Source organism: Psammomys obesus, unplaced genomic scaffold (genome assembly GCF_907164565.1).
Source record: "Psammomys obesus unplaced genomic scaffold, mPsaObe1.curated_primary_1811, whole genome shotgun sequence".
NCBI lineage: Eukaryota > Metazoa > Chordata > Mammalia > Rodentia > Muridae > Psammomys > Psammomys obesus.
Genome location: NW_026590062.1, coordinates 20,183,746 through 20,203,820, shown reverse-complemented (window position 1 = coordinate 20,203,820; position 20,075 = coordinate 20,183,746). Strand labels below are relative to the sequence as shown.

Sequence of the window (20,075 nt, the reverse complement as noted above, 5' to 3'; positions counted from 1 at the left end):
AGGAGACCTGTGTGTTCAGCCATTACTTTGCTCGGCGCTGTTCGCAGGCATCTCCGACCCTCGGTGCAGAGGGGAGCTCACACTTCGCCCTCTCGCTCCCCCGTCCCTCCCTCCCCGTCTCTCCGCCCCTTCCCCCTTTTTTTCTTTCCCCCCCTGCCCTCCCTTCTTGTTCTTCTTCTGGTTCTTTTTTTTTTTTTTTCCTCCCAGCCGCCTTCTCCCCCGCGCCCTTCCTCGCGGCTGGAGGGAAAGCCCGTGCAGGAGGAGGGAGGGTTCCGTGTCATTTTTTTTTCTTTTTCTTGGGGTGTGTGTTGTGTGTGTGTGTGTGTGTGTGTGTGTGTGTGTGTGTGTGGCCGCGGCCCGAGCCTGTGGCGCGCGGGTAGGCGAACGGGGAAGATCCTCGGCGCGGTTAAAAGAACCATGGATGGCCCGACGCGGGGACATGGACTCCGGAAAAAGCGGAGGTCGCGATCACAGCGAGACCGGGAGAGACGCTCCCGGGCCGGGTTAGGAAGCGGTGCGGCGGGTGGTGGAGGAGCCGGCCGGACCCGGGCTCCCTCGCTGGCTTCGTCGTCGGGCTCCGACAAGGAAGACAATGGAAAGCCCCCATCCTCCGCCCCGTCCCGGCCCAGACCCCCGCGGAGGAAGCGCCGAGAGTCCACCTCAGCCGAAGAGGACATCATTGATGGATTTGCCATGACCAGCTTTGTTACTTTTGAAGCGCTGGAGGTAAGGGGGGGGGGGACTCCCTTACCCGTTCCCCACCATGGTTTCCTTTTATGCATGACACCCCCCCACTCGGCTGCACCCCGGTTTTCTTGCCTCCCTCGCCGCGCTCGAAGCTGTCTGTCTCGGCCGAGGTCTTATTGTTGGGTGTGGGGTTGTGTGTGTGGGGAGCTGGGGGGCAGACAGGCAGCAAGGAGGGAATCGCCAAGCAGTATGCCTGGTCTGGTCTTCCACTGGTTTCGTTCTTGTCCAGCTCGCCTTTCCCCTGCGCCCCCTTCCTGTACCCCCACCTTCCTCCACAGCAGATGGGTGGAAAGAAAGGGGTTCGGACATCACAACAATGCGCCCCCCTTCTCCACGGATGGTTCTGCCCCCACTCCTTTCCTCCTCTTCTCCCTCCCCAATCATGGCTTCTTGGCTGGTGGAAGTCTTTGCTTGGGTTCGGGGCGCCTGTGGACGGTTCTCTGTGTGCTTTCTACAGAGCCATATGTTCCTATGCATATGTGTGTGTGTGTGTGTGTGTATCTGTATGTCTGTGTCAGTCTGCCTAGTATATGCCTTTTCTGGATGTCCTGAGGACCAGAGGCTGATAGGGTTTTGTGGCTTTTCTGCACCCCCTCCCCTTTTTTGGTGAAGCTGGGGAAGGGGGCGTTTTCTCCTTGTTGGGAGAAAGGAGGGAGGAGTGGAGAAGAGGAAAGGATGGAATATCGTTCTATATTTTGCATGGGACTGTATTGCAGAAAGGGTTAATGACAATATTATCCACACACACACATTTGCGTTGTGTGTGTGTGTACGTGTGTGTACATGAGCAATTTAGTTGAAGGACAGAGAAGGTATACCAGGGAGGGCTGGCAGGAGGCAGGGATAAAATCCTAGCTGGCTGCTGAAGGGCTTGTCACCAATTGTCCCTCTCTTTACCTTTTTGTATGTCCCCCTCCCCAAGTGATTGGCTTTGTGTGTGTTTGTGTGTCTTCTTTCTTTATTCCTTAGGCACCTGCAGGCAGCCTTGATTTTCAAATGCACATTTTTCTGCCTGCTAAGAGGCTCCTGGGGTGTGTGTGTTTGTGTATTTGTTGGTTGGAAGGAGCTGGAAGGGAGAAGGTCCAGGGGTCACAGGAAACTATCTTTGCCTGGGTAGATCTGATTTGGTGCTGGGATTGGCCATTGGTTTCTATAAATTTAACTGCTTTCTTTCCTCCTCTTACCTCTTTTTCCCACCCTCAGCACACACAACCACACACAGGAGGTTTTGAGGTTCTCCTTGGTTGATCCAGCATAAAACCAAGATATGAGTTGGTGTATATAGCCTTTCACTGCATCTGACATAATGGCTTGAGGAAACTTTTTCCCCTTTCTTTTATTTATTTTTGCTGTTATTGTGGTATTGTTTCAGAGGTGGCAAAGCAAGCTTTGTTAGTGAGAGCTTACGTCTCACATGCACTTACTGTGCAGACTTAGGTTGTTTGAGTATTTTTTAAAAAGGCAGTCTTTCTGTCAGAGTTGTTCATTTCTATAAAGTGCTTTTGATGGGGTTGAGGGTGGTGGATAAGTGGCCAGTGGCTGCTGGCTGGGGAGGAAGGAAAGGGGGTGATGATAGTGGTATTGGAGGTGACTCGAGATTTCGATGCTATTACTTGGGTTAATCGTTGGTTTTAGAGTTGGTGCTCTCAGCTTTAAGTGTTGAGTGTCACCGTTAAGGATGATTGTAACTGGGGGTTTTGACTTTGCAAAGGTGGCTGGGTACTGCAGTGTGATCTCTTTTTTTATTTTTTACTTTTTTGCTTTAAAATGCGAATTGAAATGGCATCATGTATCCTAAGAGAGAATGCTGCCTGGAATTTGGCTCAGCATGGCAGCCTGTAGTTGGTGAAGAAAAGAACTTGTAAAAGCAGCTTACAAGTGGTTCTGCTCTTGGGGTAGTTGTCATGCTGTGCTGGGTGGCCCCTCTTAGGAGGGGGCCTCTGTCTTTTTATCATTGTTGAAGGCCAGGTGGAGATGGAAGTAAGTTATGCACATTTTGTGTTTTGTTTGAGTAACTGTTCAACTTCATCTTGTGATAGAAAATGTGCCTGTTTCAATTTTTCTAAGCTTCAAAAAATTTAATTTTAAAAGAAGACCAAGTTCAAAATGTACCTTGAATACCATACTTCTTTCTGTGATGAAATTTACCTTTCAGCTACTTTTCTAGCTTTAAAATTTGGTTAACAAAATGCTGTCGTGCTCCTGTATACCACAATATCACACAAATAATGAGGTTAAATATCACATGGGTTTAAAGGGTCTAACTTTTAAAAAAAAGTATTAAATTTTGTATGAGAAAGTAGACAGTAAAATAAACTCCAGTGTACTCAACACACCTAAGCTTGGCAACTAACAATTAACATCTTGCTTCTTCTGTAGCTTACTGAGCCCCCTCTCATCTTTTAGACCTGTTGTAATGGCATCTGTAAATAATTTTGTATAAACCTCCAGTGTGTATATAACGAAGATGACTTTAGAAATCTCCACCATGCCATTTTCTCTCCTAAGTAAATTAATAGTTCCTTAGTATTAAGTAATCTGTCTGGTCACATTTTCAGAGGCTCATATTTTTTAGAAAACCCGTTAATAAGTCTGTTAAAACCATGCATTGGAAGGTGAAAATCTTCATATTTACTTTTATTTTTTTTTCCCTGTGGGGGTGGTTGGCTGTTAACACACTGTGTCCGTGCTGGTCAGAAATTAAGGTTGCAGTGGTGACTGTTAGAGTTTCTGGTGTCCCAGTACACTGAATATAAAAGATTTACTGAACTGTCATCAAGAGATGTGGAAGCTTCTCAAGAAGCAGGCAGCTAAACTACAAACTTGGATAGAAATGTGTATAAGGGTTAGGAGTTACCACAGATACCAAGACTTACCCTAAATACATACTTGTGTTTGTAAATCAAAATAATCTTTGCCACAAATCACCAAGAAATCGTAGATATTGGCTTGGACAGTTAGACTTACAACTTACACCAGTTTAGAGCCATTTCTGGCAGACTGTGGGATCAAATGCTTGTGTTGTTGTATCAACACACTGACTCTGAGGTGTTGTCCTCACTAACTTCTTGTTGACTGCGACTTGGTGACTGCAGCTCCCTCCTTCCCTCCCTCCCTCTCTCCCTCCCTCCCTCCCTCCCTCCCTCCCTCCCTTCCTTCCTTCCTTCCTTCCTTCCTTCCTTCCTTCCTTCCTTCCTTCCTTCCTTTCTCCTTCCCTCTCTCCCTTTTCTAAGAAGCTCCTAAGCGATAATGGAATATTTTGATGTAAATACTTCCAAGCCAGCTATGGTTTTACAGATATTAGACTAAGTATAATAAGCCTAATGCAGCCTGTAATTTTATGTTTATTCTTTACAATAGTTAGTTTTTTTTTTTTTTTTAAGAAGATGGGAAGCTCAGAGGGCAATTTGGTATCTCCCACATGTTATAAGCAGCGAAACTGGCTGAGGAAGTTGCCTATTCTGCAGGGACACTTGTCTTGAGTAATTGTGCCCTGAAGTTCAAGTATGTGATTACAGAGTCTCATGATAGAAGATAAGAGGGTAGGTGAGAAGGCTAAAGTTGAACGGTGTGTTCTCATTACACAGTTGAGAAGCAGAAGTGCCATTTAGAAACAGTATTGCATGTTTGGGTATTCTTTGGATGTTAGGATGAGGGCACATAGCTCTAAATGTGTTGCTTATTTGGACGGGGGGTGGACAGGATCTTGTTATTTATAAGGCTAGCACAGGCTAGCCTTGCACATTCAATAAAATCTTCCTGCTCCAGCCTCCAGAATGCTGGGCTTATTGGCACATGCTACTCCACTTGGCATGGCATTCATGTCTTTTTTTTTTTTTTTTTAAGAAAAAACAAGAACAAACCCAAGTCAAAGTGGCTTCTAGCAATGAAAATATAAATGTTTGTATCCTGGTGTGCCCTCATGCACTGGTGTACCAGCTATGGTGCTTTGCAAAGTTCTTTAGGTTTCTATTGGGAAGCCATGAGTATTGTGCCTGAAAAATTGACTTTGCAAATCAGTTCTTTCTCTCCCCGCCATTCCTCTTTTGTAACTTGGGGTGTTTCTTTTTGTACAGCTAACCAAAGGGAAAGGAAGATGACACTGGTAGACTTAGCAGACAAAAGCTGTAGTGTTCTGAAAAGAAGGGGAGACTCATGTCTGGTGTATAGAGGGTCAAATCTAGGTTTTCCCGTGGCTTGCTTCCTGGTCCTGCTTTAGAGCTCACCCACATGTCAGTAGTCTTTTAAGTCTGTAATACGGAATTTGATACATTTATTTGTTAGGTCTATAGGTACTAGTAATTTATTTTTGAAATTTCACTTATTAAGTTTATCATGTCCTTGTGCCACTCAGCAGACATTTATGAAGTGCTTAATATGTACTAGGAGATGAGAAGCCAAAAATGTTTATAACATCTTGAAAATAGTTCTCTACCCCAACCCCTTTTTGGCTCTGCTGGGGATTGAACCCAGGGCTTTGTGTATGCTAAGGACACAGTTTTCTAACTGAGTTACATCCTCAGCTTTTGAGAAGTCTTCCTGGAAAAGAAGGATCCTAGAAGGGTGTGGTGATTGGTAGTTAAAATGGCATGAAGAATGGGAGAACTTGCTGAAGATATATTGCAGGCAACACAGGAAGAAGGCCGATAAGAAGACATTGGGTGATTAGGACTAAGGGCTGAGGAAGGCTGGTAGGAATAAGTACAGTAGTATTGAGAAGTTCTTGTTAGGGACCAAGAGACCCGAAAGAGCCACCCTGGGACATCATCTTCGTAAAGCAACCTTTTCCTCCTTTCTCTGCTAGTGAAAAGATTGAGGTTAGGTTATAGTGAATGTTCTCAGGCTGGAAGGTTACTTAGATTTTTGCAGGTTTCTCATAGATTGTATTTCATACTGAAGCAGAATGATCAGCTCTCAAATACATTTTAGAACGACTTGTTCTGCCAGAATTAAAAATCTTTATTATATGAATGTGAATTTTGATTTTCAGAGGAGGAGATACAGTACGTCTTATCTCCTGAATCTCTCTGGCCACTTGGCATTTTAATTCTCATCATTGTATTCAAAGAACCCATTTCAGATCTTGGAGTTTGGTGATCTCTGAGGGTCAGGTGATTGCACTGATGGGAGAAGATGTAGAAATCAGCCTTAGAGGCTATTGTATGGGAGCTGCTGCAGGAATGACAGTGAGGTATAAGATGATATTAATAGACAAATGTCCACTTCTTTTTCTGCTCCCTTTTCTGCCTCGGGTCAACTGTCTTCCTGATTTTTCCTAACCTTGCCAAGAGGTGAGTATTGGTGAATGGTTCTCATTAGTGGCTCTTTCTCAGTGTGACAGCTGCCTGAAACCGATGCCACTACGTTGTCCTCCAGCCAGTGTGTTTTATCTTTTCTTGGTCCCTTCTAGTTTCATGTATTACTTCGTTTTTTAGCAACCTGGAAAAGGAGGTTGGGATGAGAAAGGAATTTGACATTGGTGTTAAAACAAAGATTTCTGGTTAGTTGACTCTTGGCTGGAGGCAGGGCATGCAGAAGTAATTCCAAAGGGTCAGAACATCTCCAGTGCTGTTACAGAGCCCTGGAAAGGTGTGGATCAGAGGCGTTCATGCTTGTTTCACTTTGTCTTGCAAAGTTTGGCTATGAGATTTCTGAAAGAGGTCAAGTCCCAGCATTTCAGTTATGAAAAGTGTGCATAACTCCAGGATCTGTGGACTTTCTGAGTGATGGGAGAGAAAGGAAGAGTGTGAATTGCATGTGTGTGTGTGTGTGTGTATATATATATATATATATATATATACACACACACACACACACACACATATATATATATATATATATATACACACACATATATATATGTATATATTTTACCATACTTACTGAACTTCTGTATTTTAAAAAGCATCACTCGAGACAACTTTATGTGGGATAATTTGGAGCCTGTGGTAGGATGATTCCCTGTGGCAATTGTTACTTGTGGAGATTAACTGCTTTAGCTATTTTGGGCATGATAAAAATGAATCAGTAGATTTAAAAAGTGAACCGTGACGTTGGTGATTGGTTCTGAGAGAGGTGTTCCCTTAACACTGAGTTTAAAAATAGGTTAAGAAGTGAAGTTTTGGGGCAGAGTGTAGTTCAGTGGTAAAGAACTTGACTACTAGCATGTGCAAGGCTCTGGGTTCAGCCTTCCAGCACCACTTCAGACAAAGCATTGATTGAGGGGATTCAAGACAAAAACAAGCCCAGAGTAATTTGTTGTGATAGAGACTCTGGGACTCTTGTATGTAAGACTTTTTAAAATATACTATCAAAAATAAATGACTATTATTTAGTTTGAGACAGTCCTTAAACATGGAAAACAACTGTTGGGATTAGCTATTGCAGAGTATTCTAGATCTCGAGGACTGAATATGGTTTGGAAGGCTTCTCATGTGATGGTTGATAGGCCTTCCTGATGAAAAGGGGTGTGTGTGTGTGTGTGTGTGTGTGTGTGTGTGTGTGTGTATGTATGTGTGTTCAGGGAGTGCTGAGTGTGGGCTGGTGTGTGTGGGTCCTGAGGATGAATTTCAGTCATCCTGTTCTGGATAGGTGTATATTTACAATACACCAAGTGTAGTTTCAGACTTTATTAAAGTGAGGGAGCAACACTTCCCCTGCACTTTTGGGTTGGGATTATACCCAATATGCTGTAGATTGAGGAAAACCACCTGGTGAAAGGATAGCAGTATCTTACTTGATGATAGTCTGAAAAGTTGAAGTAGAATCAAAACTCTGTTAAAATTAGACAGAAAGCTGCAGTAGTTAATAGAGTGGAGGAACTGAAAAACGGTTTGGGAGGTATTGTTAGCTAGGGCAGAAGTACTTCTAATACATAATCTTGAGCTGTCCCATGAATGTAGATCTTGTGTTGGTCCACCCCCTTCAGCTTAGAATTTAAGAGGGAGACTCTAAGGTGTGTCATCTTTCCCCATCTCATATGAGTTATTTCTTCACATTTTCTGTCTCTCTGTAGTTTCTTGTTTTTCCATGTCTTAGTATCTGTCAGTAAGTATTGCAGGGTCACAAAGAATAGCTCCTTTTTTTTTTTTTTTTTCTATTGCTTTTAGAAACTGTAGGTAGGAATGAGTGGTTTTATATCACCTGACAACTTTTGCTTGTTCAGGAAGGGACTATGTTGGCACAGGATTCTATGTCTGTCCTGTTTAAGTCTCTCATTCCATGTGTTTTTAAGGGGACCTGGACCTTTAACTCAGGTGAAATGCTTATTTCTTTCACACACTCATTTCAGGGTCCAGTTATGTTACCCAGCCCTAACCACTCCCTACCTCCTTCCTTTCAACTTTTCTTTCCGTTACTGAGTTATCCAAACCAGGGATGCAGATAATAAACTGGCAAGTATCTGGGAAGTTGCGACAGCTTTAGCATTCCTGAATTTTCATTATTTAAGCATTGATCTAAGGTACTCTAGTATTACTAACACTGGGTTAGAGAACTGTGTATGCTGTTTATGATCTTTTAGTTCATATCTAAATACTAGTTGGATTTTGCCCAAACTAATACGTGGTAAATACATAAAATATTTATTTAATACTTTAATGTTGTTTTTGCTTGTTGCTGTACCTCACGGTGGCAGTATGTTCTTGGTATCAGAACCTTGGTAAAACCTGGGTGCAGTAAAAATTTGAGCCATAGAGGAGAAGGAGAAAGTTTATAGTATATATGAGTGACAGTAATGGCTACTAAGGGCCAAGATTAACTTTCATTAGAAGAGCTTCTTTTTTAAAAGTACTCTATAGTTGTGAGTAACTGCCTATAAACCCAGACTGTGACCCCTGATCCTTGGTTGTGTGAGTGAGATCTGATACTTCCAACTGCAGCTGAATTTTGTATCCTAAAATAAACCATTGCCAGGGTCAAATTGTAGTGATAAGTGAGAAATGTCATTTTTCTCGTTGTCCCTGTACTTACCTTTGCAGCTATAAAGCTACCCTCATATTAGGTAGTTGTAGTTTCTGATGGTTGTGATGTTTTAGAACTTAAGAGACTCATGAGACCATCACCCAAGACTGCAGCTATTTCTCTCCTTCTTTCTCCTCTCTCCCTCCACCTTTCCTTTCTTCTTTCTTCCTCCTTCCCTTCTGCACCTACTTGTTTTTCAGAGACAGGATCTTGCTATGTGGTCCTGGCAAATCTATAACTCATTATATAGAGCAAGCTGGCCTCAAACTCATAGAGACTCACTTGACTCTACCTCTCACGTGCTGGGATCAAGGCTGTGCATCATCATTCCTGTATTCTTTTCTTCTTTTCTACTTTTTCTTCTTGGTGTCTTTCTTTATTTGCCTCCCATGTTGGCTAAAGGTTGCTAATTAAGCATCCTTTAGTGGCCATTTCCCATAGTTAAAAATGAGGGGGAAATATAAGAAAGTGAAGATGTGAATAGCTTGCCCGTAGAATATTACTTCCAATTAAGTGATGGAAATGACTTCCACTCATGTCTTCTGTAGTTGACAATAATAATGAAGTATTATTCTAAGAAATGCTCCAGTATATTTTAAGTGAAAGTAAGCTTTTTCTGGGGCAAAAGAGGGAGACAGGTATTTGGTAATTGTGTATGTCAATCCTTACTTCGTGTTGCAGTGTTCTCTTTGATTACTTGAGATGTTTTAAAATTAATGTGTAGAGGTCAATCAGTCTTTAGGAGGTATTATTCTAAAATTAGACCTGAATTCTCCTGAGTAGCCTTTGTATCCACTTCCCATATACTTCTGGAGGCTGTAATTTCTGAGCCACCATCTTGGTGTTCTTTGCACAGACGTACGTTCCTGGTGGTATAGTTCTTTCTGCCCCTCATTGTGCAAATGGAAACAGCTCTCAAGGATTAACTGATCTATTCCAGATCAGACTGGGAGTTAGAAGTCCCAACTGTTACCTAGTGAAACTAGGAGACTATTCTCCCTTAGTGTCTGTGAGTGCAAGGATCGGGAATTACAGAAGAAAGTTATGTTTTTTTAAGTCTTGTAGCCCCAGCTGGCCTGGGAATTTCTGAGTAGTCTAGGATGACTTTGAACTCCTGATCTTCTTGAATCTACTTTGAGTCCTGGCATAACAGGTGTGTACCACCAGACCTCATTTATACTCTGTTGGAGATTGAACCCAGGCCTCTATATGTGTGAGGTAAACACTCTGCCAACTGTGGTGCATTTGTAGCTCAGGGGAAAGACTTTAAAAATAAAAATCAGGAGGAACACCCATGGAACTTCCTATTTTTTCCTTAATAATGTTGTTTATTATTTAATATCAAGAACCTTTAAAAACATTCTCCCCCTCATCCCACATAAACTATATTACCTTGAAATTCATTGACCCTTTCCATAGGTGTATTGTTTTAAAACCCCCTTTCTACTCTTCTGTAATGAAAGTATTTTTAAAAAATCCCTATTACAGATACTATGAGGCTTCTTATTCTTGAATGCCCAGTGCAAAGATAATTACTTGGATATGAGATATTATTGTGGCCTACTTAGCATTTTTAATTTTTTGAGTGGTTTAAGTTATTTTTTTTCAGAATCGTAACCTGGGGAAATTTAGAGCAATTTCGTCAATACTGATAATAGAATATATGCAACAGAAGAACTTTGGCATGTATTTGAGATGAAGATTCAAACTTTCTTCTGAAGGACTCAAAAATACAAGATTCACATGATGTTCTGGCTAAGGCATCTTGTCTGTTTATTGCTGAATGAGGGAATTTATAACACTGTTTGTCATGCGTATATGCTTATAACCGTTCATATAATGAAAGGAAGTTTTCACAGGGTTGTAATAACATATCAAGATGGATGTAATTAAAACAGAAGCAGATTGACACCCTGAATTAAATGCAAGCCAGAAACCAGTATACCTGCGCTTTGTGCTTTTTGTATTTGCTGCAGTCAGCCAGATATCCAAATAAAAAGACATTGATGAATCTCTCTGGGTGTGTATGTGGTTGCAGAGAGCCCAACTATTTTATTAATCTTTTACCAAGCATTGTTTAGATTTGCAGCAATGATGGAATGTATTAATTTGGCAGACCAAATAGCCTAGGCCCAGAATGTTGGAAATAATAAGAGGAAGACGTGATTGATAGGTTGTCCCATAAATAACACATGCGACTGACAAAGGGGCTGAGTAATCTTTACATCTGTGCTTAATGTCATTAATGGAGTTGTTAAACCAGGATGTTTGAGTTTGAACTTCAATCAGAGGGGCCTTGCCTCCCATTTAAAAATGTAGGCCTATGTCTAGTCATGCTCCCTAGACTGATCTGATGACAAAATTGGTATAAATCGAATTTCTGTAAATTGGATCAGATGTCAGGGGGGATCTTGCCGTGAAAAATGAATCCTTTTTACCAAGCATAGTACTCCTTCTCTCTGCAGGGAAGCTGGGAATTTGGTTGTCATATGTTCCAGCTTTATTTCTGTTGCTCTGACGAAACACCCTGTCCAAAAACAACTAGAGACTGGAGAGGTGGCTCATCCACTAAAGGGTAGGCTCACAGCCAAAATGGCAAAGAGTAACTAAGAGGAGGAAAGGATATACTTAGCTTACAATACCAGGTTACAGCCCGTCATCAGGGAAGTCGCAGTGGCATGAGCTTTCAGAGAGCTAGTCATACCACATCTACAATCAAGAGCAGAGAGAAACAAATGCACACAGGCTACCTGCTTGCTGTTATTCAGCTAGCTTCCTTTACTCTTCTCCACTTAGGACTCCTAACGTAGGGAATGGTGTCACCCATATTCAAGGTGAGTCCTCCTACAGTCCGTCCAGATCTGGATCAATCCTCAGTCAAGGAAACAGGAGGAAAATGTTCTTCTCGGGTGATAGCTGATAGTTAAAAATTGATAGTTAAAAACGAACCAAGGGGAACTGAAGAAATGGCTCAATGGTTTAGAGTAATTGCTGCTGTTGTAAGAATCTGAGTTCAGTTCCCAGTACTCATGTTGTACAGCTCATAACTGCCTGCAACTCCAGCTCCAGGGGACACAATACCTGTCGTCTTCAGAAGCACCTGTGCACACATGCATATACCCAGACACATACACATAATTAAGAGTAATAAAACCAAATCTTTAGAAAATAAAACCAAACAAAATAACTAACCATCAGATCATGTTTGGTAGGCCTGGATTTCTCTGTCACATCCCACATCTTCGTGTGTTCCCTACACTCCTGGAAGGGAGTGACTTCAAGGGTTTCATTTTTCTGTTCAGGTTTCATACCTTACTTGGTCTTGGTGCTTCCAGCAATAATTGATGGTGATTAGAATAAGCCCTTGTCATTCAGATCTTAGAGCCTGGTTTTCAGGTGCATGCTGAGGAGGGCTTGTGGCTATGAATATGGAATATGATTTCCATATCTGTTCCATTGGAGGGTTTAGGCATGTCAAAACCACTTCAGAGTCATGGTTGTACAGAGACACCCTAGCTGTAATTTTTCTATATGACAGTTTGGTTGTAAAATTGTAAGGATGCCAAAAGCAGGGCAGTATTGTTATTAGGAAAGTTGAGGACATCTGTTATATCTTGTTAAACTGGGGAGGAAAATGCTCTAATCAAAACGTCTAATTATGCCCTCTCAACTGAAGGAACTATCCTTTACTGAATTTTTGGAATTGGTCTAAATGGAAGAAGCTGGCTTCTAGAAGAACCATGATGTAAATTTACTCTGTTAAGAAAAATGCCCTTAACCCAGGTGACATGAGGGTTTCATTTATCAATTTGCTTTTACACTGTGTGTCAAGAAAAAAAAAAAAAGGTATTTTCAGAAATTGTCTACACCAGCATGAAGCTCTTGTTTTTCTTCTCCCTCTTACTCCCAAAGCATAGGAGGTCCCCAGAGGGAGTTTTTATGGCCAGATGTGAACCTCAGAGAGATGGGGTAGCTGAGAGCTCCCTGTGGGAGAAAGCTGATGATAATTGCAGGTGAGAGGCAAGGGGATAATTCAGCCAGAATGCTGGGAGGTGAGATTTCACACTTGAGTGTTGAAACCTGCTCAGTCAGACAGTTGTGATGTTTAATTTAAAACGTTTTATTAGTCTAGAACTGAGATGGACCAGATTGTTCTAGGTGACCTCCTGTGCAAGGAAAACATTAGTTTAAAATATTAAAGTATGTCATGTTCCAATGTTTGAAAGTGGTCTTATGTAATATCTGAAAGTATCACTCAGATAATTTAAATTTTGTGTGTTTATGTGTGTCCTCTTAAATGTGCACACAGAAGTTAAGAGGACAAGTTTCAGGAGTAAGTTCTCTTTCTACCATGTGCATCCTAGGGGTGGAATTCAGGCAAGCTTGGCAGCAAGTGCCTTTACCCACCACCTCAGTGCTTTCTGTCTTTTGATCTGTATTTCAAACTATGATTGATTAATTTAACCAAACTATTTCCTGTGTTCAGAGTCACAGATGATAATAATAATATTAGTGGCACTGTATTCCTGATAATCTGAAAATTGGGACATGGGTTAAATCAGATGTATTCATCTATTTAGCTTTGCTAACCTTTATTTCACCTTTCTGAAATGCTGTTCTGATGGATTGAGACCTTGGGGCCTAGTCTAAAGGAATCTTTGAAGTATTAACTATGACAAGATATCCTTTGTGTTTTCTTTGGGATCCAGTGGGAAGTTTAAGTGCTACTGATTTTTTCCTTGGACTGTTCTGTGTGCTGGAATGGCTTACTTGATATCACTCAGGAGTTACTACTGGAACCTTGGAAAAGAGAGAGCCAGCATTTTCTTCCTGTACTTCTAATTAATTGTTTCATTTCTCTGTTTTCTGTCTTTAGCCCCTGTATTCTCCCTACATACATCTTTTAAGAGATATTTTAAAGCTTTTAAAATTGTTGCTTTCTGTACTCAGCAATCCACGTAAAGTAGGCATTCAGACAGTGCTTATGTACTGTTGACCTATTTCTTAAAAACAAACAAACACTCATACATACAACTTGAAAAGACACTTTTGAAAAAGGAACTTAGCGCTTGCCCTGTGCCAGGCATTGTGCTTCCGGTTCCACAGTGCCTTTGAACACTGCTGTGAACAAAGGAATGATGTCTGTTTTACAGTTGATGCAACTAAAGCTTGGAGAGGTGGTCTGTTCATCCAAGACCAAGAACTGTAGCAGTTTATGGCAGAATTCAAGGCTTGGGCTCCCCACTTTTTTACATTCCTTTTAAAAATACGGACTCATTTTGTGAGCACCTCAAATGGGTCTGTGATAGAGGCCACATTTTGTTCTCTTGCTGTTGATGAAAAGTATCCTGGTTATGAAGGATTTTCCATGTATAATAATAGGATTCAAGGCAAGTACCAGACCTAATTGTTCCGGGAAGTTGTTTTCTTTCTGTCTTCCTGTCTGCCTGTCTGTCTTACCACTCTCACCCCCTTTCTGAGCTAATGGTGGAATCCAGGGCATGCTAGGAAAACTCTGTGTCACTGATCATTCCCTATTTTCTTTTTAAACCCTGGAGTTTATGGACTGGGGATATAGCTCACTTGAGAGAGTACTTGGCTGGCATGCAGAAGGCCCTGGCTCGGATCCACATAATTTGCCATGTACGTGGTAATTCAAGTACTCTAGAGGTGGAGGCAGGGAGTTGAAGTACAGTGTCATCCTTAGCTACATAGCAAGTTCAAGACCAGCCTGGGATACATGAGGTTTTAGTCAAACAAACCAAAACAACATGTCAAAACCCACAGTCTCACAGTGACTGCATAATATACTTTGCCTGTAAGTTAGTTGTTGGTGGTGTTCCCTCTCTGTCTCATTTAGTGTTTTGTGTGCACTAAAATCTGGCCTTACCTAAATAACATTAGCAGGTAGATATTAAGCTTTCACAAGAGCAAGAGGTCAAGCTCTTGAGATTAAAACCACTATGTGACTAAATGTTGTACCTTCTTATGTCACTGATAAGACATAAAACAGCCTAAAACAACACTGTCCTAAAACAAACCTCTTTAACAGACCTGTGAGATTAGAGAAGGAACTGGTAGCCTGTGGTAGGTTTCTGTATATATAAACTTATTTTATTAACAGATGCCTGTGTTATTCTGTCTGCTTTTAAACTACCATAGGAAGTGGCACTTACTTCTCTTGGGAAGATAGTCCACAATAAAAGAGATCTTATTACTGGTGCTAGGTTTTATTTTCTTTTATTTATTTATTTTTAAACTACAGGCACTCCTTTCTTCCCTCCTGAAAGACTGTACTAAATAGCTCTTTGCTTTTCTTGATATCTATTTCTGGAAGATACCTGGTGACAGAGTCCATTATTTCCTTGCCATTGTTTCCTTTCATTATTCCAAGCACATTTTCAAATTGTTCTCTCTCCACCCAGTTGAGGTTTGTTTATACTACAAAGAGTATGCTAATGACTCTGGCTGTTAGATTGATTCTTATGGAAATCCCAACTGCATTTAAAGTACTGTACATTATTGAGAACCCCCTTCCTCAGCTCCCCTGGGCTGGGATGCACTTCCACATAGTTCATTTTCTAGGACTAAAGGATCACACCTGGCTAATGGTCACCAGGTTGGGGACTGGTATAGTTCAAAGACATCCTTGCCTCATTATTCTCATGGGGCCTGAACGTTCAGAAGAGTATTTCTCTTTGTTAAGAAGAAGCTGTTCTTTCTGTCATGTCCCAGATGAGCTGTCTTAACCCCTCTCTCCAGCCACCCCAGTAAGCATTTATTCTTTTTCACATCTAAAATGGGAAAACAGCGGAATTATCTTTAGACATTGTAATTGCAGGGAATACCCAAGCCAACCCATGCCCTCTGAAATTTAACTACTGTCAAAATCTGGTGTAATAGGAGCCACACCTTTAGTTCCAGGGTTTAAAGATGATTTCATACCCTTTGATTTTATGTATGTGCAGACCGCAAATTCTGTCTCACTTCTACAGTCTGACTCAGATTTAAAACCGTGAATTCTTTTGCTTCTCTTTGTGCCCTTTTTAAACTCTCTGGGGATGTGTCCAATTAAGAAAACTGTGAGAATGGGCGGCAGAGATAGGTGCCAGTCCTTCTTAGGGCAGTTGGTATTCTCTGGTTACAGATGAATGTTGTGTAGATGTCCACATCTGCCACCTACATTTCAGATGCACTTTCATTTCATTTGGTATGTCGTACCTGGGATTAGGAAAAGAGAGAAATATGTATGCTTGTCCTGATTGGAAATTATGTTGTTGAAACACAGCCCATATGGCCATTGTAAAATGGTTACTACTGCATATAATTGCCTTCCTAACGATGTGCTTTGTCGTTACCTCCGTTCTCCAACAAGTGCCCCCATAGCATGCTGACAGCAACAACATCATTAGAAAACATGACAGGCTGAAACACTCAGTCGTCCTTAGTTTAAGGATTAGATTACAGTGTCAGAGGATAGGTCACCATGCTTTATATCCATGACTCTTGTTTAGATCAGCTTACTGCTAGCCTGGGTGACAGATATGTAAAGGTACTGTTTACTTGTTTTCTGAACATATTTTAAAGCTTTGCTGCAATTATGAGCAGGATGGTGCCTCAGGAGTGTTTTATTTTATTTTTTTCCCTAGTTGTTCGTGTCTGGGCAGAGTTATTTTTCTGGGACAGTCCCTCCACCTTTGCAGAATATGAACACAAAGCAGTTCAATGTAGGGATGATTTCATTTAGGCTCATTTAGATGAGAGTGGAAGGAGAAAGGAAGGGAGTGGAGAGAGAGAGACAGAGAGACAGACAGAGACATACATAGTAAAATGAGACGACCATGAGGTACCTGCCATATGTGGAATTTATAGCATCTATGTGTAGTGCTTGGCTCCACATGGGTCCCAACTATATTTCCAAACCACTTCTCTCTTATTAAAAGGAGTGAGAGAGAGGGGGCTTGGAAAGGATTACCACATCTAGGAGTCAGAGGACAACTTTTGTGCCATTCTTCACCCTCCACCTTGTTTGAGAACCTTTTTTTTTTTTTTTTTTGTTATTCTGCTGTGTAAACCAGGGTAGGTGGCCTGCGAGCTTCTGAGCTTCTGGGATTGTCCTGTCTCTGCCTTCCATCTGGTAGTAATGCAAGGATTATAGATACATATACCATGTGTTCAGCTTTTAAATGGGATCAGGGGTGTGAACTGAGGTTCTCAAGCTTTTGTGGCAAGCACTTTACACCACGCCATCTCTCTAGTCTCCAGGAATGAGTTATTTATAGCATTGAGACCGTCAGTGTCGGATCCTAGAAAGACGATATGATATGGGCATAGCGAGATAAAGGTTTACCAAGTCTGTTGTGGATATCTTAGGGATGCAGCGGGTAATGGGATGTGGTCTGTTTCTGAGCTGCCAAGTCAGTAGGAGATAGAACAGCAGAATGGAGTCTTTTTTTAATCAAATTTAGTGTTTCTCTTTGGAGCCTCACAGAAATAATGGGACATGGAGACATTCTGAGTGGTTTTAGACATTGGAGGTTGCCTTGGGCAGGAGGTTTAGCTGTGGGCTAGGTCTCAGCTTACCAATCAGAAGTACCTCATTTTTGCCTGTTTTCTAAATTAGGGTTTTCTAAATAGTCTTTGGGAGGAGAGAAAAAATTGGCTTATTTTGTTATTACTACTTTTAATTTATATATATGTAAAAAGTTAAGTGCATGGGTATTTTGCCTGCATGCATGTTTTTGCACTGCTTGCGTGCCTGGTACCAGAGGAAGGCAGAAGAGGGTAGTGGATCTCCTAGAACTGTAGTTTCAGATGGTTGTGAGCCACCATGTGAGTGCTGGGAATCCGAACCCCTGTCCTTTGAAAGAGCAGTACATGTTCTTAACCACTGAGCCATCTCTCCAGCTCCTAGACTGTATTTCTTATTCTGAGGGTTTGGGTTACAAATGATTTCACTCAAGTTTTTTTTTTTTCCCCCCAAAAAAGAGTTAAGCACCAGGGCCCTAGAGCTTGGAAGGACTTTGGGAACTGGTTCAATTTCATGTTGACAGGAGTGTGATAACACAGTTAAGTTTCAGGTTTAGGGAAGCTGCTGAAGAAATAATGACATTTGATTCTCTGTGCAGTATAATCTCCTGTGTGTTCAACAATTTTGGGGCAAAGGAGGGCAGAAAGTGAAAGTTTGTCGGGCTCTCTTCTAAGCAAGGCTATTAGGTTATTTTCATTGGAAAGACTTAATTAGAAGTAAGCTTAACATCTGTCTCAAAGCCTTCCACAGCAGTCAGGGAAACTGGGTGCTGATGATTACCTCTGTAAACCTGAGTAGAGGGAATGCCTGAAAGGTGAGGCTTTGTGAAAGTTACAGGGACTAATACATTAGTGAAAAAGTCCTTAAAGTTTTTGGCTTAAATGTCAGAAGTAGACAGCAATTGATAGAATTTTTTCTTTCTGGGTTTTCATTCAGACATGATTGGTTTTTGCTATTGTTGATGGTGTGTGTGTGCGTGTGTGTAGGTCAGAGGTCAACATCAGCTAGCCTGTCTCAAGACAGCTAGTGAATGTCTCAGCACAGTGACGGTCACTTTTACCTGGAATTCACTGATAGAACCAGGCTGGCTAACAAGTTACCCTGAGGGTCCCTCTGTTTCCACCTCCCCCATACTGGGATTGCAAGTCTACTCAGCTTTTTAGCATGTGTGATCTGGAGATTGAACTCAGGTCCCCATGCTTGCAAGGCAAGCACTTTACCATCAGAACCATCTCCCCAGACTTGAACATGGCTATTGACCAAAGAGGAAGGACAAAGCTAACAAAAACACAAGACTATATTGTTTTATCGCCTTTTTGGTTCCTGAAGTAGCTTTTTAATCCAGGATACAATAAAAGAGAGAGTGCCAACCCCATTATTTTCATGATTTAAAGCAGTTCTCAACTTGTGGGACAAGATCCCCCATGTGAAGGTGCATATCAGATATCCTGCATATCAGATATTTACATTATGATTCATAGCAATAACAAAATTACAGTTATGAGTTAACAACAAAAATGATTTTATGGTTGGGGGTCACCATAAGGAACTGTATTAAAGGAAGGTTGAGAACCACTAATTTACAGGTATGAACACTTTCTGTTTTTCTAGTTTAGGCTTTTTCTGGTGGGTTTTGAAATCTGTGAATCCTTAGAGACTACATATGCAGGTGAATAGAATCTAGTAGTTGTACTAACGCCTGAATCAGCAGACTTGGGAATCAGGGAAAGGAGACGAGGGACTCATGGAAGAGAGGACTACACCAGAATTCACGTTTAGAAATAAAGATCTGTTTCCCCTTTGATCATGAGGAATAGGACATGAAAGCACTTGACTCTCTTTGCCGCAAGTCCAGATTAGATGCATCTGTGCTAATAACAAGCACAGTGCTTGCTGAGGACCAGGTATCACTCTGCTGATTTCAACCCATGTCAGCCTCAACACCGAATTCATGTTTCTAGGGAAAGAAACAGGTCACAAAGTTTACACATGAGATAAAAAGTGCCCAGCATGCTGCTGCGGTCCATACATTTTGGCTACAGAGCCCGATTTGAATGTTTATACTGCATAATGGAATTTAAAATGAAGCAAATCTTAAAAGGTGAAACAAACTATTAAGGCTTTACCCACACTCCCTTGATTTAAAGATGGCAATACACTTCAGGTTGGTACTGTATTGCAGATAAGAAAACATATCTAGAAAAGTATGTTTTGTAATAGTTGTGGATGACTTAGTGAGTTATTGGTAGAGGTAGGGCAGAGCTGCAGAGGCTAGGCTTTCTAATATATAGGCCATTGCTTTTCCCAATGGGCTGTACTGCTGTCATTTACAGATATTTCGGACATACAACAGAAGCTTAATTTTATAAACTTAATTTATGTCACTTGTACCCTTGTGGCTGCACTAGATTGAAATAACCAAGGCTTGCTTTTTTTCCTTCCTTTCCTTTTCTTCTTTCTTCCTTTTCTTCTTCCCTTCCTTCTTTCCTTCTTTCCTTCCTTCCTTCCTTCCTTCCTTCCTTCCTTCCTTCCTTCCTTCCTTCCTTCCTTCCTTCCTTCTTTCCTTCCCTCCCTCCCTCCCTCCCTCCCTTTCTCCCTCCGTTTCTTGCCATAGGGAAAAAGAGGTGCTAGAAATTTTGGTTATTTGATCTCCCGAGGTGCCTTCTAGTCTTTGATAGACTTTCTTAAAAGTAGGTAAAAGATATTGAGGTGAAATAAAGGGGTCACCCTCAGAATTGGATTTTCCATGGACTCATCACAGTTATTTTATTTTCAACTTGAACCTCCATTAGGATACAGCTAATTTAAATTAAAATGAAGACAGTGGAAGGTATTT

General features: G+C 41.4%; 1 protein-coding gene across 1 annotated transcript in view; it reads left to right on the top strand.

Moving 5' to 3' along the window:
• Window positions 1–417: 417 nt before the first annotated feature.
• Window positions 418–20,075, top strand: part of Auts2 (activator of transcription and developmental regulator AUTS2) — a 1,016,386-nt gene continuing 996,728 nt past the window's right edge. Inside the window, exon 1 of the mRNA XM_055606033.1 lies at window positions 418–726. Within this exon, the coding sequence (XP_055462008.1) occupies window positions 418–726 (309 nt within the window). The remainder of the gene's footprint in view (window positions 727–20,075) is intronic.